Below are 18,893 nucleotides of genomic sequence, written 5' to 3' on the forward strand. Positions count from 1 at the left end.
TATCGTTGACTTGTTGTGTAAGATACTTAATAAAACTGTGTAATACTTAATAAAATGTACTTAATTTGATTTCAACAAGTATTATTCCTCAAAACAATTATTAACTTGAAATAGAAGTAAATAGGAATATTTACATGCCTATGAAGAAAGTAATAAAAAGATTGTAACTGTATAAACGTTTCTTAAGATTTCGTTCATTTGTTAACTTCCTGTATTGTTTTACTATTTTCTTTCTAAAAATAGTCTCAACTTTTCTTACAACTACATATCCTGTTCGATTACGACTTTTATATTTCGATTTTCCATTAATTTAGTTCAATTCCCATTTACTTTTCGTATAACCGTCATGTACGTTATGAATATCTCGAATATCTAATTCTATTTTATTGGGATAACCTGTCAACGAGGCTGCCGAATTTCTGTAGAAATTGGGCAGCCAATTTGTAGAAATAGGGTTGGATTTGAAAATATTTAAATGGACTTTCTTGGTTTCTCATCTTCTTCTCCTTATAGTGCCCTATCCAATTAATGAATATTGGCGATTACCTCGGGAGATTTTTCTCTATCCTCTGCTGTCCTTATTAGTTCTTCATAATTTAAAGTCAACCAATGTTGTATATTTCGGATCCAAGAGAGTTTTTCTCTCCCGACTCTGCGTTTTCCTTTAATTTTGCCTGTTATTACGAATTGGAGGAGGAAATATCTCTGATTCTTTGATAGGTGTCCCAGGTATGATGTTTTGCGGACTTTGATTGGGTGGAGTAGCTCTCTTTCTTTTCTTAAACGAACGAGAACCTAACTATTTTACTTGTTATACGGTTAATCCAGTGAGTTTTCAATATGCTTCCGTAGGCCCATATCCTATATTCTAAGTTGACGTGTGGATCCAGTTAGTTGTTTATCCAGCAATCCAAGTATTTTATTTTGTTTGCTTGTTCATTGTAAGCTGGTATAAGATTGTATCATTCGATGTGGCATTGGAACATCAATCATTCGGCATTGGAACATCCTGAGATGGAGAAAAGGTCACCATTTTGGACTCATCACTATTTATTTTCATGTTAAATTCTGTTATAGTAATATTTAGTCTATTGATAAGCCTTTGAAGCGACAACACACAGTCCTCTTGTACTCCTTTATTAATAGATAGTTGTTTTGACAGGTTATTGCCCAATCTTATTTTTGTTGTTTGATGACAGTACCTACAGGTTTTTAATTAACCTTACATTGTATACCTGTCTAATCCCATTGACTTTATCAAGGGCCTTTTCCAGACCAACAAAACATAAAAAATATGGTGGTGTGAGTTGGCTGGTTCCTACAGACCAGACCTCATGTAGACGTATTTTCGAGTAGGAAAAGTTATTTTCTAAATCTGTAATCATCGACGTCGTTTAATTTTATACTTTTAAATATGTAAAATTCAATTTAAACCATCACCATGCTTGGTGATGCGGTTATAAATAGGAAGTACTATCACCATTTGGATTTCTTTATTTGATTTTAATTAAATTGCATACAAATTACAACAGAAGTTTTCACTTCAATGAAAAGTTTTTTATACATAAACATCGTTTTCTTTGATTGTGCCATTTTCCATCCGGAAAATTCGGAATCCATCCGGAAACCAAACTGATCTAAACTTAAATAAATTCAATTCACACTTCTGAAATATACAGTTATGAATTATTTTTAAACGTATTTTGAGAGTGTGACTCAATTAAAGTAAAATCATTGCAATTGCGAGCATTTACTTCTTTAGACGATTTTTCTGGGATTTTTTACTAAGCTCTCGGGATTTTTCTATAATTTGACGAATGTTAAGAATGTCTCTTATACACCTACCTGGGATGAATCAGCATTGTTCTTGGGAAATCTGTGGTAAGAGAACTGATTTTAGTCTTTCATTGATGATGAGTACTTTACTCTCATGCTACTGTACGGTAATTGTTGCAATCTGTTAGTGAATTTTTTTTATATATGTGAATAAAAGATTATCCATGATAATCTGTGTCTGCGGTTGAATTCCCTCGCTAGATATTTGACTTTTGAGAAAAGTTCTCTAAATTCTTGGCGGATAGCATGTTCTTATGTACAAGTGTTTTATGGTGTATATCTCTTTTTGTATTACAGTTGTTGTGCCGCTTCTAAGTTTTCGTTTTTCTTCTACAAGGTTGAGAGTCTCTTCAGTGATCCAATATTTTCCCTATCTATTTTTTCATTGGGGTTTGTGTTGTTTGTGTGGTGAGAGATTATATTTAGTATATCATATTTAAATTGAATTTTCTTAAAATTTTTTTGACACTAACCTTTACAATGTCAGTTCATAACTGTTATGTTATTCAGTAAAATATAATAGACTGTTAAATTCCCAGCATCTCAATCTTCTCTAATTACTTTTAGTTTTTACGATTTGTTATTTCGTATCAAGGTTACTACACACATAATATTTCAAGATAATGACTATTTCACTTTTTTAAGACTAATCCCGGTCCTAATGAACTATTAAATATTTTATATTACCTTTGAAACAGACAATAAAAATTCTAGTAAACATTTCTTCTAATTATCCTATTTCCTGGCCTTTGACTACCAGGTTAAATTAAAACAGGTTATAATACACGTTAATTGAGGTTAATTGAGGAAAAATTCCATTTTAAACCCTAATTATGTAACAATGCAATGTAAAAATTGCTATTACATAATAAGTAACAAATTGCTATTACCACTGTATCTTAATAGTTGGACATTTATTTATCTGACACGTTTCATGAAATCCATAGGCGAAACATTTTAATTTTTAATGAAACATTTTGATGGAAAAGATTATAAAATCCATGGGGATCCTGGAAACAAAAAACTTTAAAACCGTGGTGAATCCCCCGAATGAAGAAGAAGCATTATTTGGCTTACCTTTCCTCCAAGTGGCTGGCGAAATACTTTCCGAGAATTTCCTCTCACGACTCAAAAATCGAATATTTTAAAGCCGAGGAAAAATATTAGTTGGTATTGCTCCTGGTCACGCATAAAACGCAGTTGAGTGTCAAAATTGGCAACCTTCGTTTTGCAACGACTTCAAAATAATCCTTACAAACATTGGTTTGTAAAATATTTTGTGTGAAATATCCCTGATTATGGTTCTGTATGTTACCGAAGTCGAGAAATTTTTTTTCTAGAATTTCGTATTTTCAACAAAACCGCGTCCCATTCTGTTTCTGACCACAGAACGTATTGTATTTCCCGAAGATGTCCGTCAGATGAGTCGTTATAATTTTTCTATAAGCAATATTCTACCGGTTTTAGAATGAATAGGGCATTAACAACTTCTACTTTCACTTCTTTACAGAAGGGAAAAAAGTTAATTTTTCCTTTCAAATATTGGACTACTCTGTTTGTCTTCATTCTAGTTGATGTTCCTTCAGGCGGACACCCGAATAGGACTTATGGATGACTGAATAGGATTTATAGAGAACTAAGTAGAATTATGGATGATTACAATCCTTTACTGAATCATGGATCTTTAACAAATTCGAAAGTACGTAATTACAATATCTTATTTCACATGCATGCTTCTTTGATCCAGTGCTTGCCTACCCCATGAAGAGAAAATTCAAAATAAATTCTATTTCTTAAGTTTGTATTAACTTTCGCAAATATTGATTTTTCTTATTTAAAAGAAAGTAATATGTTTACTTTTTTATGAATTTCAAAATGAATCGTGTGCATTTTACAAATATAGGTCAAATATTTCTCTTGAAATATATTTGTCAACACAAGTGTTATTTAATTATCAAAGAAAAGCAGAGAAGTCCAAACTGTGTTAATCGCCATGTCTCGTTAAATCATGACTTTCTCCCTCTCCATCGCCAACATACAACAATACAACTTCTTTTACATTCATCTCCCACTAATCATTTTTCTTTTGTTAGTTACATATCCTTTCATCTTTTTCAGTCTCCATCAAGCTAATCTTTCTAAATGTTTTTAATATTTAACTGTCCACATGTTGTACTCTTATCCATCACCCCCAGCTCTTTTACAGTATTTTTAAACTTTACCTCTGACCCTTATGCCCAATGTTCTTCACCCATCAATCCTCCATAAGCATATTCAGATCGTATAATTCTATTCCCCTATAAAAACTGTTACTACACAATCAGATTAAAACCCTTATATCCCCTTCATTCACACACCGAGATAATTCCAGGATTCATTTAAAGCCAAATCACACAGCAGAATTTATATTTATTATAAACAATACTACAGTAACATCCACACCACTTTCAACACAACTGCTCTAACTAAAATCATCCTCCTCCCTATTTTCTTTTATAGTAGGGGAGAAGAGGGATACTTGATCATATGGGAGACTTGATCACCCTTTAAAATTTCAGTAAATAAGCAGCCTAGAATTATAAAACCGGCAACATAGCGTAGCTGTTAGTATGACAGTAGATCCCATGTAATTTAGTTTTCGTTAGAATACACAACGAAGAGCACGTGTTCATTACAATTATTTTGTCCCTATCGAGAAGTGTTTATTGTCATATTTTTATAGCCTAAAATATTAAAATGTCCTCTTGGGGGAGACTTGATTCCTTCTTATCTGGGAGATAAGATCCCGGGATAAAGTCTCCCAGAAACTCCTTATAGATAAATGTTTTTTATAGATATGCCACGTCAATACAAAAGGAGGGAAGGAGCCAAGAAAAGAACACCAGTCGACAGCTTGAGGTTAAAAAAAGCTGTTTTAGACGTTATTAATAACGGTACGTCTCTCAAGGGAACGGCAAGTCGTTTTCAAATAAATATTATGACATTAAAAAGACACGTTCGCAGACAACGATCCGAAAATGTTGAAATATCCTTCTCTCCTGATTACAAGAAGACTCAAATATCTACAAATCCAGAGGAAAATATGTTTAAAAATTATTTAGATGTTGCCAGCAAATTACACCATGGCCTTACAAGAAAACAAGCAAAAGAACTGGCGTACGAGTTTGCCGTAAGAAATAGTAAAAAAATACCTGCTTCGTGGAATAACCACAAGTAAGCCAGTTACGACTGGTTATACGGATTTCTGAAGAGGATGAAGACCTTATCACTACGCTCTCCGGAAGCAACTAGTCTTTCTAGAGCAACTAGTTTTAACAGAAATAATGTATCAAAATTTTTCGGAAATTTAAAGACAGTTCTTGAAAACCATGGAATTGGACCAGAAGCAATTTTGAGCGTGGACGAAACTGGACTTTCCACTGTCCATAAGCCAAAGACGATCATTGGATGCAAAGGTGAAAAGCACGTTGGTAAAATTACGTCAGGGGAACGTGGAGCAACAGTAACTGTTTGTTGTGCAATCAATGCAATTGGAAACCATATACCGCCTTTTATGGTTTTCCCTCGAAAACTTTGGCAAGATTGCATGATTGATAATAGCCCACCAGGGACCACCGGCGTAGTTTATGAAAGTGGATGGATGACCGCTTCTAATTTTATCAAATTTTTGGAACATTTTCAAAAACATGTAAAGGCGACTACCGACAATAAATGTTTAATCACAATGGACAATCATGATAGCCACGTTACTCTCGAAGCCATAACGTATGCCAAAGAACACGGAATAATTTTCTTACCATACCACCACACACGTCGCATAAGCTCCAGGCGTTAGACAGGAGTGTATTTGGCCCTCTCAAGAGTTTCTATAATACTGCCTGTGATGATTGGATGGTGACCCACCCAGGAAGGACAATTACAATATAAGAAGTCGGAGGATGCTTAGCTTACGCTTTCCCGTTAGCATTTACTCCACGTAATATTGAAAGCGGATTCAGAGTAACGGGTATATGGCCTTTCAATTCCAATATTTTTACCGATGAAGATTTTATGTCGGCGTATGTTACTGATCGCCAAGATCCGGAAAATAATTCCACTTTATCTTAGTTTGATGTTGCAAAACCAGCAATAGATAACAATAACGAACCCTCCACTTCTACTGGCACTTTCACCACCCCTGAAATAATTAGACCATCTTCCTCAACTGGATCGATTTCACATCAACAACTACGACGAACACTAATAGACGACAAAAACCAGCCTTCTACTTCTACTGGTACTTTTACCACACCTCAAATAATTAGATCACATCCTGTAAATGGAGATATTTCACAAAATGATCAGCTACAACAAACATCAATGGAGCACAACTACGAAAATTCTCACAGCTACACCAGAAAAACGCGCTTGAAGCAGAAGTTAGAGCTAAAGAAGAAAAGAAAACAAAAAGAACAAAAGGCCAAAGTAAGAGAACTTAAAAAAATGATTAAACAAAAACTTAAGGATTTGAGGAAATCTTCAAGTTCGGGGGGCAGTGACATAATGCTACCATCGTCAGAGTCTGAATATGATCCTAATGATGAAATGCAAGTAGAGACAGATACTGAATGTGAATCAGCAGCAAAAGGTGACGAGTTTGAATTGAGTGTGCAAGATTGGGTAATTGTAAGCTTTATCTCCGAAAGAAACTTAGTCCGTAGGACAGATGACGGAAAGAAAGAACGAGGATTTTAAAATCAAATTTTCCCAAAAAAGAGATGACAAAACCTTTAAGTGGCCAGAAAAAGAAGACATGGGTGAAGTCGCACGTGACCAAATTTAAAAAAAAGTTGGCACGCCCAACTTAGGAGCTACAGTAAGCGCATAGAATGTTTTGTCTTTCCTAAATCACTGAGAATGTTCAATATTCAACAATAATTTTTTTTTCACTTTTATAACTTTTTCAATATAATTTTCTGCCAGAAAGTGTTTCTATTTTTAATAATATTATTTGTTAGTTTTCAGCATCCAATTTTTGTTTTATTTTAATATTGTAAATCTGGGAAGGTATAATCAAGTCACCCATACACAAGGATCAAGTCTCCCGAAGTACGGGGAGACATGATTAGTTTTTCTCTGTTACTAGATTCTACAAAAACTCGTTATTTATTAGCAGTATATTTTTCGGGTGTATAACACCCAAAACTTTGATAAATTTGTAATGTTGCACTAAATTATCAAGGTTCTAGATCGGTTATAAAAAAAGTTATCTGAAAAAATGTAACGCTGGGATCAAGTCTCCCTCTTCTCCCCTATACTTCCTTCTTCGCATATTCTTCTTAGATTATGGTTTCGGACCTCTAGAGATCTCAGTCGTTTCTCCAGTTATTTTCCCTCTCACAATAACAATACATTACAAATTGTCATTTTAGCCAAATAGAGTCACCCTTCACCCATCAATTTTGTTGGTGTTCCATATTTTTTGATGACATGCATCATTACCAAATCAACTCTCTCCATTCACTCAACATTCATAAACTTAGAACTTAAACACTTTATATTTCTCTGGTACCAAATGTTGTTTTTAACATTATTAAGTTCACTTGAAACCTCTCATTCTATAACTATATAACTATTACTCATTATTTTAGCTAAATAGTGTTATTCTTTAATTATGTTGGTTCTTTCATATTTTATAGTATCACCATCGGTCATATAATACCATATTCCTTTAATTGCAACCAAACACTACAGTACAAACCACACCCAAGTAATACACTGTTCAACGGCATTAATATTAACTCAGATATTCATTCATAATTCCACCAGAAATATAGTACACCATTTATTCTGTTCGCTTTCTATATCTAATAGATCCGAACAAACATCAGGTAACATCTCAACCTGTAATAATAAAAAACCCCATGGCTTTTTACCCATGTATTTATTGGCTTCAAACATGTAAATCCAGTAAGTATTAAACCACATTTTTGTTATAACCTTGGTCAAAATTTTAACTTTCGCCTTTGCTTTAATTAAAGTGGTAATACTTGTTTTAGGATATGATGACTCAAGGCTATGATGACAGTGACAGGTCACACTGTAATTACGGTCACATAACGGCGCCATCTAGGAAAGAAATATGAACTACCATATTTCAATCATATTGTGTTCTTGAAACGATACGTTTATATAATATTACTGTATTATTGATGTATTAATATAATTATTTATTAATTTAAACAATATTTTTACGGTAGAATTTACTATAAAGCAATGTAAAGGTTCTTCTTCTTTCAACACCTTTCAAACACCTCCTTTAATAGCGCCGTCTAGGAAAGAAAATCTGAACTACTCAAATCTGACATTTCATTCATATTTTGTTCTTGAAATGATACATTCAATTAAAAATACTAACAATATTAATTACATATATTAATACATATTAATTACATAGATATCGTTCTGAAGCTAGTTTCTTGTGGCATTTTAAAGTAATTACTATTTAAATGGGAATAAGCCACAATTAAATAAATAAAAAAAATAAATTAATAAACTTACTTCAACCTTTAATTGTGGCTTATTCCCATTTAAATAGTAATTAATTACATAGATAATTAATAATACGAATATTTATTATTATTTTTTTCGCAAAATAATTTATGTTATTTTATAGTTATTTGGTTTATATGCAAGAAGGTACATGCTGGTTTTGTGCTTATATCGATTTCATAAGACGTCATTTAATTTTTTTAAAACTTTTTTATAACAACTCGAGAAATACCGGATCGACTAAGTAATTTTAATTTTAAAATATTTGTATAAATCTGACATTTCAATCATATTTTGTTTTGAAACGATACAATTGATTTATTGCTAACAATTTTGATTAATGACGTATAATATATATTATACCTCATACGTCATTGGTTTATAAATTTATAAAGAAATATTTATTAAATATATTTATTTAATAAAGAAATAACATTGTTTATAAAGAAATAAAGGCTTTAGAAAATTTATAAAATAATATATATATTGCCTATACATATTTCGTAATGACATTGCTTCTTTGTAGCAAATTGATATGGTAATTTAGTCACTTTTTTATTTATTTTAGTATTTTTTTTGTCAATAAATAGACTTTATTTGGTCACATATTCATTTGGTCAGACATGCACTTGTTATTTATATTATTAACCTAACCCAACATGTTTGTTTACAAACAACTCTACGAAATGAATAGCTGACACTATTTTGCGATAAAAAGTCGTATTGATGATTTAAATAGTTTTTTAGTGTTTTGTGGTGGGTGTAGAATAGATCGTCGGATCGTGACGTATGATACATCATTGGAAAAGAGAAGGGGTAGCGAATATGTTAAGACATAAAAAACACACATGACGGCTATGCCAAAAGGGTATTGTATAATATATCATATCTCCGTTGTGATTGGTCCGATTGGAGCGTGTGATGTGTTAAATAAAAGGTAAGGAAATAACGACTATATTAAGATAGAAAAAACAAATAAGACAGCTACCAAAAGGGCTGTACACAGTATCTTCAATATTAATGAACATATAGCAATATACGAGATACCACATAACACTATAGATGATCATACACACTATAAGGTAAAATATGCTTTATTGACCGGAAGAAGGCACAGATTAAAGCAAAAAATCTGGATTTTAGTTTCGTCAATTAGAAATCTTCTGATTTCTAGTTTCGTGATTTATTATCAGATGCCGCTAATGCGTCCATACCGAATCCATTTTAGCGTTGCTTCCTTTACGACAGGAGAGATTGCTTTCACGTTCAGAGCATCTGTAAATAGTCGCTCCGAAAATTCCTTTTAGGATGAAATACGTATAAGCGAATATACAGAGGTACTATACGTGACATCAAATCTTAACTGTATTTTTACTTTTATTTCGATATACTCTTTATGGGTACTAGAAACCAATTCGCCAAGGATTTTTGCTTAGTTGAGGAGATATGTTGTGGAATGCAATTTTAGATTCCCCACTTCTCTATTTACATCTTTATCAACGTCTGTTTTGCCTTGCAATTCTTAGAAGGCACAGATTAAAGCAAAAACCTGGATTTTAGTTTCGTCAATTAGAAATCTTCGGAATGCTAGTTTCGTGATTTATTATTATTTAATTTTTACATAAAAATTTTGTAATTCATGGTGTACAGCCAACTGCAGCAATTCAATTTCCTTGTGGAACTGTTATTTATTGATTCTCGAATTGGCACTATAGATAATTTATTTTGAATCTTTTATACAGAGTGAATGCAAATTTATTTAATTTCGTTTTAATTAAACTTGGTTTTAATTATTGTATCGCTTATATATCTAGTCTTCTTTTTTCCCATTCTATGAAGCTATAAAACAAGAATTCGGTGGCGCACTTTTTGGCAAATTGTTTATAATTTTTCTTTGTTTTGTTTATTCAATATTTCCGGTTTAGCTCTAGTAGCTATCATCTCCTATTTTTCTACTCTCCATTTTTTTTTTTGTTTATGTGGTAGTAAGACTGTCGTAAGGTCCACTCTCACATCCCTTCCGACTCTTAGCAGCGAGGCCTCATTTATTTTGTGTACCTTAAACACTGTCCATCGTTTGTTGTGTTACAAATCAACCCCATTGTACGCAGGTGCCCCTTGATTGGTACACGTTCAGTAAGAAAAACTGTTATAACTCTGAGCTGATTCCTGCGTGTTTTCAGCAGTACTTCGGCCCTATCAGCGCATGTCCGTCTAAAATATATTTTGTTATGGGTTTGATAAGATATACTTTCCCTGTATTTCCCAGAGGTATATTCTCCTAGTTGAAATGAAAATGTTTAAATTTCCTCCACTATTGAATATTTCTGCAACCGACCCTTCTGCGGTTTTAGACCTGTCTGCGAACACGTATAACCCTGCAGCCTAAGTTGTGTTTCTTCTTTCTCATATTTCTCGTGGGCAGATGTCCACATGGATATTATTTTTCTACAAACAATTCTAAAATGTCTACCTTCCTCTAAACAAACAGATCAAAAAACAAATCGTAATTTAAAAGTGATGTGATCTAATAAACCAAAACTCTTTTAAAGTGTTAGTTGTCCCTGTGTTCCAGAGTGTTTTTGTTTTTTAGTTTTTAATTTAACGGTCTCAGAACTTATGCCACCATAAATTCAATAGTAGTAGTTGGTATGCGTTTTATGATTTTAATAGGATACGAAAACAATACATTTTAAAATAAAAAGACACGCAAGCTTCCTATAGCATTATTTATATAATTCACTTACTTGCGCGTAAGTCATTTATAGTATCAACAGCAGCATCGATTTCCAAGTCTTCCCAATCGTTGCTTCCTACCAGTTTTACTTGCTTAGCGAGATAGCGGCTGATGGCAGTCGACTGATGAGCCACTTTTCCATCATGTTCCAAAAGTGGTACTTGGCCGAAAGGAGTGGCTGAAAATAGTATAAAAATATAAAAATTATTTTGAAGAAAAATATCACCTTAGAATACAGTTGATTACAACATTTACTGATATATAAGACATGTTTCCTTGACTAATACTTTATTTCCATATTAATATAAAATTTGGTGAGTTTTACAATACATTTTACCACAAGTTGACTTTTTTCTAACGTAAAACTTGTCTAGTTTCACGTTAAAGCAATTAGCTTTCATGAGAGCCGAAAAATAAAACATTTTACTGTGACACAATATAATCGAAGTAATATTTAAGTGAGCATTTATAAGAAACAAGTGGTAACTATGCACCCTTTTGTCTGTTATTTCGTTTATTGTTACAATATCCAATCGCACCGACTTCGAATGATCGAGAATGGAATGAATCGAAATTTCTACTGTCGGAGCTTTGCGTCTTTTCTGCGCTATCTTTTCTTTTCTTTTCTTCATCTACGTCGTGGTCCCCTTCGAACGACATCAGCCGGTTATGGTTGTAAGGTTGTAATCATCGGCTTTCCCCCCGGAATCTCTCTTATTCAGTAGCTCACATCGTTAATCTTCTCTGAGTTGCTTAACTTCAATGCCAACTGCCAGCTCCCGGAAAAGCTTGAAACTCTAAGATATATCACGTTACCTTTTCTATCTGATAAAAAAAGACACTGCCCATGACCAACCTACCTACGAAGATGTATGGGAAGCATTACTTCAATTGAGAGGGCACGTACTGAAGTCCAACCTGCAAAAGCTAGCCATGCCAAAGTTACGAGTGCCGCCAATTAGATTGGAGGATTGTCCGAAATATGTTGGAAGAGATCTTTAAAGACACTGAAGTCCAGGTACTAGTCTGTTGCAATCCGCATAGCTATTGGTGCGGAGCGAAAACCGTCCCTTGTCACTTTTATACAATTGGGAGTTTTAAAAGAGGGTCCAGTTGCCGAGACCAGCATCCAGTTCCGGTCAAGCCGGTCCTGATTTCTAATGACCGAGAATGGAATCAATCGAAGCTTCTAATCGAAGTTGCTACTGTCGGGGCTTAGCGTCTTCTCTACCTGGCGCTATCTTGTCTGCAGAAATATCTGGAAGCATGGGCCGGCTTCGATTAAGTTCCAGAACGACGGATATTATATAAATACAGACAATTTAGATTTTTAAGTCAGTCTAAAAAGAATAATTGTGTCGAGTCGAGTTTGAATTTTAACAAGGGTGTAGTCGGAAATAAATGTAAATAAATTATATAATTTAGAATAGTGTTAGTGGAAAATAAATTAGTATAAGATAGTATATAAATTAAATAAAGAAAGACTCTAATAAACTAAGTGTTAGAACATTTTTATTAATAAATTAAATAAGATAATAAAATCATTACATTATGATAGAAAAACTTAAATAACATCCTAATTTTAAGATCACTCATCTACGAAACGTTTTTCGAAAAAGACCTTCGAAAACATCCAATCCATATCTTGCGAAAATTCGTGTAGACTTAAATAAAACACCAAACTGAATGAGAAGAATGAAAGAAAGAAATATGCACAGATTATTTGAATCTAAAAGAATTTGAGCGAAAAATGTTGAAACAGATTTGCTAAAACTCAAACGCCAAGAAAAGGTTTGTCAGATTGTTTACGAAAACCTTTAATATTAATAATGGCCCAATAATTACAGCGTCCAAAAACCTAAATTGTATCATATATGAAATAGAGAAGAAACCTACTCTACTTAGACTCAAGAATAAGTATTTCCGAAATGAGTAGAAAAAGATATAAGACGTTAGAGAATAAGACATGTTAAAGTGAAAAGAGGATACGAAGCAGTCAGTGATCATTATTTAGCAATGACAATCATAAAAAAGAGGTGTGGCAAGAGAAATGAGACGAGATGAGGAGGGTGGCGCTGTCGCAGATTCCTAATCTCTGAGAAGATGGATGGACTGCTGACGCAGATGCTCACATGACATGATTGTTTCAGGTCAGGCAGAAAGTGACAAATGCTTGTACTGCGAAATATTGGACACACACTGTATCGGCATGCGATAGATCGATAGCCGAGATGAGCCTGCTTGAAAGAGAGCTAGGAAGTAGGGTGCAACGAGTCACGAAACTGGTGGAAGACATGGTTAGGTTGCCAGATCGATGGAACGCAGTTCAGAGATATGCAAAGAGAACGTTGAAGAGAATTAACAGGAAAAAAAAAGGGACCCGAATGGAGGCAGAGTGCCCAGGAGCAAGCAAGAAGATAAGGTAGAGTAAGAGGTGGCGAGAATGAACAGGGAGGAGCAGAGGGATAGAAGGAATAAGGAGTCGCATTGAGAAAAGTGTGAGAATGCGTGAGAAATAAACCATAAAAAGGGAAAAGAAAACGAAAAAACACAAGCAGAGAACAAAAGTTGACTGTTAATTATAAACACTAGAATGTATAAACTGCAAAACGAAACATTTAAAAAGAAATATCAAGATAAAATATTGATATTTCAAAGAAAAATTTAAAGCATTAGACCAGACAATAGACAATAATAACTAAGAATTATGCGAATAAGTTCAAAACGATAATAACAACAGTAGAAGCGTGTGAGGTTAGTAAAAACAAAAATAGAGGAATACAAACACCTTGATGTTTGTTTTCTTCCATAGCAATATATATTTTTTCTTCCATTTTTTCAATAACGAAATAAAAAAAGAAATTAAGAAGAAACGACTGTTCAGGAAATATCTTGGAAACAAAGAGGATTTTCTCTTAAGATATAAAGTACAGAGAGAAAAGGTCAAGCAAATGGTCAAAGAAGCCAAAACCAAAACCTTGAAAGAATTCGGAATAAATATCGAATTTTAAAATGGGAAACACAAAGAAAATGAACGCAATAAAAAATGTGGAGGATACTATGAAGAATTACTTGGACAACTACTGGAACAATAAGAAAGCAAAGAACTGGAGAAAGAATAAAATACGCAAGAAAAGAACAAGTAGAAGAAAACGACATTAAATACATTAAATTGAAAGAAACCACAGAAGCCCTTCGAAAACTAAAAACGGGAAAGGGATAGATAATATATGACCAGAAATGTTAAGATACATGCGGGAAAAGGAGTTCTGGTATTACATAGGATAATTAGACTAGCATGGAAGAAAATTGATACATAAAGAATGGAAGACGGCAGTGTCTCCACCCTACTACAAAAAAGATTATGCCAATGGTAAAAATTATAGGCCCATTTCACTACTTTTTACACAAAGTATATGAACGAATAATTGAAAGCAGGCTAAGGAAAAAATCTTGGATAGTGTAAACCCTGAGAAACTGTGGAGAACATTAAGACTAAGAGAGGTAGATGAAAAATAATTAGCATCTTAACAAGCCACTATAGAAACTTACAAAACATTGTACAAGCAGATGGTACGAAGTCAAACACATTCACCACAAATCAAGGACTCCCGATAGGAAAACATTCTAAGCCCAATTTTATTTATAAAAGTCATGGAACAACTATAACTGAGCTAATTTACGCAGATCTCATACTATTTGGAAATAACAAAGAATTAAAAGATAGGATAAACAAATGGGCTAAAAAGCAGAATATCCAGAACGTTTAATTAAAGATGAAACTATTACTCCAAATACTAACGTTGGATTCTAATACTTTTATCCACAACTTCAGCTACATTGCTATCATTCACGTCTTGCAGAATTATTATTATTATTAAATTATTTGCTAAATAGATCAAAAAAATATACATATGTACAGTTTTTGTGACTTACTCGGTTTAATAGCAGGCCAGTCGTTGCCGTCTAGACCAATACGTTTGTCTTCGAAATCTAGTTGACCATAGCTCAGGAGGAACCTAATTGGTTCACCGAGAGCAGTACCATCGAAGTAAATGAGCTTATATTTGGGTGCCATTTCGTTCTGAAAAAAAAAGGCATTGAAAGTACATTAATTATACAAAATTCTTTACTTTCTACATATACATAATGCAATATTCTATTTGGATAGGATGTTTTCGATCCGGTATACATATACAATACATACACACGATATAGAATGTATGAAACTCTTGAATTACAGAAATGGCTAATAGAATAATTACGCAATTTGTTTATAAGGGTCGTCCAATTTGGCCTATCTTCTTTGCTAATTACAATGTTGTCAGACTCAGCGGTTTTTTCGAAAATATAGGGAACTGTGTTTTTTCAATGGAATACTTTGTATAATCTAAATAATCCTCAATATTTCCATATAACACTCCCTATACCTAAGTGCAACAATTTACAATTTATATTAAGTTTGATATGTCTCCTGATCTTACATGAATATACAGTACGATGCAAAAGTATGGAGCACATTCATTATTTCAGAAACATACTCTTTTTAAAAAAATCTTAAAACACGCCAATTTTAATTTTTGAATGGCCATCAATAATAGTTATATAGTGTTGGAGACTACATCAGTGTTGCGTATTCGACAATATATTGCTCCCATCCCAAATCGTCTTCCATGTTCTGTAAACCATTGGTTTGTAATAGACCTGGCAGTGGAAATCCGGTCTCTTAGAGCCATCAACCTTAAGCGACGGTCTTGAGGCTCTGTTGTTCTTCGACGCCGCCCTGTGCTCCTTGATCTTGGTGTTAGGCCTCCACGGTAACTTTGCATTGGTAGTCATAATATTAACGCAGTATCTAAACTTCTGTGAACCTGACTCGCAATTTCCAACCCAGGAAGCCCGGCTTCCCTTGGGCCAACTATCCGTCCCTTATCACACTTGCTCAATTGATGGAAATATGCGCATCCTCGTACTCTAGGCATTATAAACGACTTTCAAAAAAAGCAGAACCGCACACCGGTAACTTTTGATCGGTACTAAACTTGGAATTTAAAATTTTAAGTGGGTAGAAAAATTTAGAAAAAAAATGAACAAAACCTAATTGATATGGCTGAAATTCCTAATCATGTATTGTTTTTGACAACGTAAGCCTGTATTAGCCATCTAAAAACTATTTTGAAATTATTGGACAAACCAGCCTTCCATTTTTCACCACCTCTTATCTGCTGAAAATTTTAAAAATCTCAATTATATTATAAAGTATACTACATAAAACAAAACCTTTTTTTAGATAAAATCATATAAAAAAATTTTGTAGCACTTAAGTTTGTAGATAAAGTTGTAACAAAGTATTGAATGCCTTGAAGTTTAATAATCAGTTACACAAACTGATAAAGAATAGTATGTTCTATATAAATAACCCTAATAATTAGCGAATAATATTTGTATTATCGTTAGAATTAGTTTTTTGACTTCTAACATTGTGAAAATAAAATCAATAAACAACAATTGGGAAATTTACATACGTATTTGTATAATTTTCACTACGTAAGGACGACTCTACCACAGTATATTGCTAAAGAATTGTTTTAGCACTAAACTGTGACTCTACCATCATCAGTGGCTCATAGAACACTACACAAATTATTAGTTTTTTCCCGAATTATATATGAAAAAATTCTAAAAAAAATCGTGATGTTTTAGTTTAGAGTAAAAAATCTTGCGTCGTTGATTTCAGGGACTGTTCCGGAAATAAAACCTGGTTTAGGAGCTCCTAAAAAAACATCATCTAGGACTGACACTTCAACTAATGTAGAACCCTTCCATAACTATCACAGAACTCAAAAATAAACATCCTGATCTCCTTCAGAACGTTTCAACAAGAACGATTCGTCACCGGCTTCAGAAAGATCTAGCATTACCAAGTCAACGGGCTGCAAAGAAGCCCTTGCTTACAAAAGCAATGAAGAAAAAGATTAGATTTTTGTAAAAACTATCAGCATTGGACACGTGAACAATGGAAAAAAAATCATGTTCAGTGACGAAAGTACGTTCAGATTAGAAGAGGAAACTCTAAGGTTATTCGTCGTCCACACACCGCGTCAAGGTACGATCCAAAGTTCACAGTTAAAACCGTCAAACATCCTGAAAGTGTAATGGTATGGGGTGCGTTTAGTGGAAATAAAGGAAGTACAGGGTTGTATTTCTTGCCAAATAATGTTACAATGAGGGCAATGCTGTTCTAGAACAACATTTATTGAACTTGTGGGAAATTCACGAATGTGACTTCTTTATACACAATGGTGACCCTGCTCACAAGGTCAAGACAATGGCAAAGTTCTTGAATGATCACAATATCAACGTATTGGAATGGCCAAGTAACGCCTGGAATATGATAAAAAATAAGGTTCAAGAGTGTCGACCGAGCAACATAAATCAGCTGAAAGAGGTTGTGGGTAACCATGGAAAAAGAATATTTCTTGAACCTTGTTCAATCTATGCACAAGAGAATCCAGCTTGTCATTGACTACAAGGGTAATATGACAAAGTATTAATTTGTAAAATTAAAATAACATTATCCTGATTTCATTATCCAGACCTGCTGATTACACTAACATAACTTCATTTATATTTGAAAATAATATTACGTCAGATCATTATCCAATCGCAGTTTGCATCCCTAGTCTAACCAAAACCAAAGAAAACAAAATAAAGAAGTAAATCTACTACAAAAATCTAAAAAACAATTTGAAGCAGGAGAAGTGGTTGGATATTTACTGTAAAACAAACAAAAATGAAGCGGTAAAACTTTTCATCGACAAAATTTTAAATTTAATAAATAAAAATACAATTATTTTAAAGAGAAATGATCTAAAAACCACTTTTAAAAAAGATTGGATGAGAGAGAGACTTTTAAAGTCTTACATGAAAAACATAGATTGTATGATCAAAATAAGCAAAATCAAACCTCTGTTTAAAATAGGAAATAAAGAAGACGTGATTAACTACAGACCAGTCTCTTTGTTATCTGTTTTTTCCAAAATATTTGAAAAAATTTAAAAAAATAGATTATTAAGTTTTTTGGATAGGTTTAGTATAATATTGGATTGCCAATACGGTTTTAGAGAAAGAAAATCGACACAAGATGCTATTTGTAAACTAACATCACAAATATCAGAAGCTTTTGAGTCTAATAAACGTAGTTTATGCATATTCGTCGATCTCTCTAAGGCGCTTGACACGATATATCACGAGATCTTGTTGACAAAACTTGAGAAGTATGGTCTGAGAGGACGGATTTTGACATTACTAAAAAGTTACTTAACTAAACAGAAAACAATTTGTAGCAATTGATGGTGTCAAAAGTGATCCTCAAGTAATTAATTATGGCGTACCGCAAGGGCGTACCGTTTTAGGCCCTCTACTTTTTACACTCTATGTTAATGACAAGCTCAAACTAAAAACTGTTGGAAACATAATTAGTTTTGCTGATGACACCGCAATTTTTTATAAGGCCGATAATTGGGAAGATCTATAGCAGAACAAGACTTCAAAATTATAAAAACATGGTTGCAAATAAACAAACTCACATTAAATTATGAAAAAACTAAATATATACCTTTTGCAATACATAAAAATTCCTTGCCAACTTTTAATTCATTAAAAATAAATAAAAAACAACAAATATTTGAAGCATTGTACATAACATATTTAGGAGTTTTAATTGACAGGCACCTTAAATGGGACTTACAAATAAAAAATATTATAAGAAAAATATGAGGACTGCTAC

At 33.2% G+C, this 18,893-nt stretch overlaps 1 protein-coding gene across 1 annotated transcript in view; it reads right to left on the reverse strand.

The window, feature by feature from the left end:
- Nucleotides 1-18,893, reverse strand: part of LOC140436793 (glutathione S-transferase-like) — a 50,399-nt gene that overhangs the window by 15,033 nt on the left and 16,473 nt on the right. The window contains exons 2-3 of the mRNA XM_072525885.1: nucleotides 15,041-15,188; nucleotides 11,115-11,282 (exon numbers count right to left, since the gene is read on the reverse strand). Coding sequence (XP_072381986.1) covers nucleotides 11,115-11,282; nucleotides 15,041-15,182 — 310 coding nt within the window. The 5' untranslated portion in view covers nucleotides 15,183-15,188. The remainder of the gene's footprint in view (nucleotides 1-11,114; nucleotides 11,283-15,040; nucleotides 15,189-18,893) is intronic.

The sequence above is a fragment of the Diabrotica undecimpunctata genome, chromosome 3 (genome assembly GCF_040954645.1).
Source record: "Diabrotica undecimpunctata isolate CICGRU chromosome 3, icDiaUnde3, whole genome shotgun sequence".
NCBI lineage: Eukaryota > Metazoa > Arthropoda > Insecta > Coleoptera > Chrysomelidae > Diabrotica > Diabrotica undecimpunctata.